The 2744-nt window shown below is 37.4% G+C and overlaps 1 protein-coding gene and 1 long non-coding RNA gene across 3 annotated transcripts in view; one reads left to right on the forward strand and one right to left on the reverse strand.

The window, feature by feature from the left end:
* Positions 1-487: 487 nt before the first annotated feature.
* Positions 488-2006, forward strand: LOC114841185. The gene is made up of 3 exons (XR_003783050.1): positions 488-1047; positions 1117-1262; positions 1805-2006. It is a non-coding gene; the product is annotated as an uncharacterized LOC114841185 (long non-coding RNA).
* Positions 1082-2744, reverse strand: part of LOC107037625 (putative nuclease HARBI1) — a 21611-nt gene continuing 19948 nt past the window's right edge. Inside the window, exons 4-6 of one of the 2 annotated variants that reach the window (XM_015256272.1) lie at positions 1991-2265; positions 1508-1754; positions 1082-1442 (exon numbers count right to left, since the gene is read on the reverse strand). In XM_015256272.1, coding sequence (XP_015111758.1) covers positions 1304-1442; positions 1508-1754; positions 1991-2265 — 661 coding nt within the window. In that variant the 3' untranslated portion in view covers positions 1082-1303. Of the gene's footprint in view, positions 1443-1507; positions 2271-2744 lie in introns of both variants that reach the window. The other variant, XR_003783049.1, reaches the window with a different exon arrangement.

The raw sequence follows: 2744 nt of genomic DNA on the forward strand, positions 1-2744 counted from the left end.
TTTATTTTATTTCCCATATCGTCCCATGATACCCACTATACAAGCACCATTAATTTCGTAGACGTAGAGGACTGACTCTTTGCAATGTATTCAGTAGATTTCCGAGGTAATGAGAGGCGTAAGGATAAATTCTCAAAAGAGTCTTTTCGAAGAAAATTTCGTAAGGGTCAAAGAAAGTCTATCGACCCTTTGTCGTGAAATGACAAGTTTTCAAGATAACTCTCGAAGCATAACTCACGATGGAACATTTCATGCTTTACTTAAATCCGGTTACGACTTTTCTACTGAATGATATTTTCTACATGAAATTGAAAATTTATGCTGGATGAATGTCAATGTTGAGTCCATCAAGTGCAGATGTAGTAGAAAGCATTATTCTAACGTAATAATTGGGTTATCTGAGTGATCAGGGGGATGAGGGGAAAATGTTGAGAAGTTTTCGATGTCATGTTTTATCAAAGACGAAATTTCAAACTATGTCTTTTAATATTTTCGCCTAAAGTTAATTATCCCACTGGTAAATGCGTAATTGATCAAAATTTTAGTTCATCAATTATTTCATTCTCATTATTGGATCATTGCAGGTATGGAAAAATCTCAAGACAAAAGTTAAGACAAAGTACCAGGAATTATGTATCGCAGATCGATCTACAGGAAATCCCACCGCTGCTCCTGAGCTTACAGATCAAGAACAGAAAATTTTGTCTATAATTGGTAGCCAGTCAACTGTAGGAGTTGCAGGGGTTCCAGCATCAGGATTCGGGCCATCAGGATCAGAAAACGATCCAAATGCCGTAAATCAGCAGTCAACAGTAGAACCCGGATCGTCCAAGGCTCCACCATTATTATACGTTCCAAAAAATAAACATTATTGCATTCTGAATCACGTTTCTGTGATATTTGCTCATTCTAACTGTCAACTCATTGTACTTTTGTTTAAGAACAGAACGAAAATCATCATCAGAAGTTAATAAGCCTTCAGCTAAAAACAATACTACCGCGGAAGCTGTTGTCCAATCGTCAGCGGACAGTGTTGTACTTCTCCAAGTATGAATTATTTTACCATATTTTCTCCCATAAACTTTATTTTATTCGGATAATTTTTTTGATTGACAGAGGATTTCTACAACGTTGGAAACATGGTTACCTCGTGGCGTGAGGGCTTTGGAAAAGATTGCTGATGGGATGAATATTGATCACAGTGAAGACGAGGCGCCAGTAAACCAAAATACAGACGCAGATGAAGATGTTGGAAATGAAAGGTGAGAACAATTTTGAAATGATAACTTCATTGTCCAAAAATTTAAAAAAACTCCTCGACGATTCGATTCCTAAGTGCACGACCTTCATCGAGGGCACATTGACCCTCTTCTTCATCATCCATGACTCTGGCCATGTCGTTCACTTCTGGGGGAAAGTTCTCATCCAAGTATACTGGATCTCTGAACAAGAAACGAAACCTAAATATAGAAAACATTAAAAAAATATATATTTTATTTATAATCACCTTCGACCAATCAGTATATTGTGTAGAATAACACAATACTTTAGTAAGCGAGAAGCTTTGTAGGGCTGATAGTTCAGTGTTCTATCACGTTTCAAACACCGCCACTTCCCTTTCAAGTTTCCAAATGTGCATTCAATTATACATCTCGTATGCATATGTCGCGTATTAAAGCGTGCTTCTGGACTTCCAGCACCTGGTGCCATATACGGAATCACTACACAGGGTCCCAAAGGGTATCCCTTATCTCCTGAGGAAATAATTCATTTGAATACATATGTAATTGAATATATTTTTCAGAGACCCTGATGTACAGGAGGATGAGGCTGAATTTGTGGACAAAGAAGAACTGCATGAAGCATAGAAAAACAGATTTCAGCGAAGCTGACATATTATAATAAATATTTATGATGCATTCCGTCTAGGATTGAGCGTGTACATGACAAAAAAAACTTTAATGAATAAGAAAACATGAATTATTTTCACCGAGTAGATAATAGGGTCCAAGACCTTCCCCATTGACACGACAAATTTCAGCTTTGACTTGTGAGCCGTTCCACACGCGTGAATCGTGAGTCGTCCCTGCAAACACTTCTAAAGGTGTGATACACCTCTTGTCGTCACACGTTGCTTGAACATTAAGACTGTGAAACCTTTTATGATTCAAGAACGACCAGGCCTCCCTGGAGGGAGTGGTAATGGGAATATGTGTACCATCAACACAACCTATTACTCCCGGAAAGTGACACATCCCTCGAAATCTAAACTAAATAACAGTGCTGATTAAATATTTTCAAGATATTTTCAAGATTTTACAAGAAAATGTGTGGAGACCTGTTTGTAGCTGACAAAATTTCCAACAAGAAATCTCTTGACATTTTCTTTTAAAAACACTCATTATCGAGATAATTCAATATATTCAACGAGATGTGAAAAATCGTATTATTAAGTGTTACTGCCCTGGCGATTGAGCTTCCATGGTACATCCATGTTGTAGCATGGATATAGCATGGATGTAGCATGGATGTCATTTTAAGGCGAAAAATGGGCCAAAAATGATTGGAATATAATCAAAAAATTATTTAAATGCTGATAGACAAACAATTGGTCCCAATTAATACCCATTAATAGGTTATTTTGTATAATTAGGAGAAATTATTGATGGTGTGCTGTGTGGTAAAGAAGTTCAGATGGGAGAATGCCGCGAGATGGCGCCAGTGTTAAATTATCGAGTCGGCGG

The sequence above is a fragment of the Diachasma alloeum genome, unplaced genomic scaffold, assembly GCF_001412515.2.
Source record: "Diachasma alloeum isolate Michigan unplaced genomic scaffold, Dall2.0 Dall_scaffold_00259, whole genome shotgun sequence".
NCBI lineage: Eukaryota > Metazoa > Arthropoda > Insecta > Hymenoptera > Braconidae > Diachasma > Diachasma alloeum.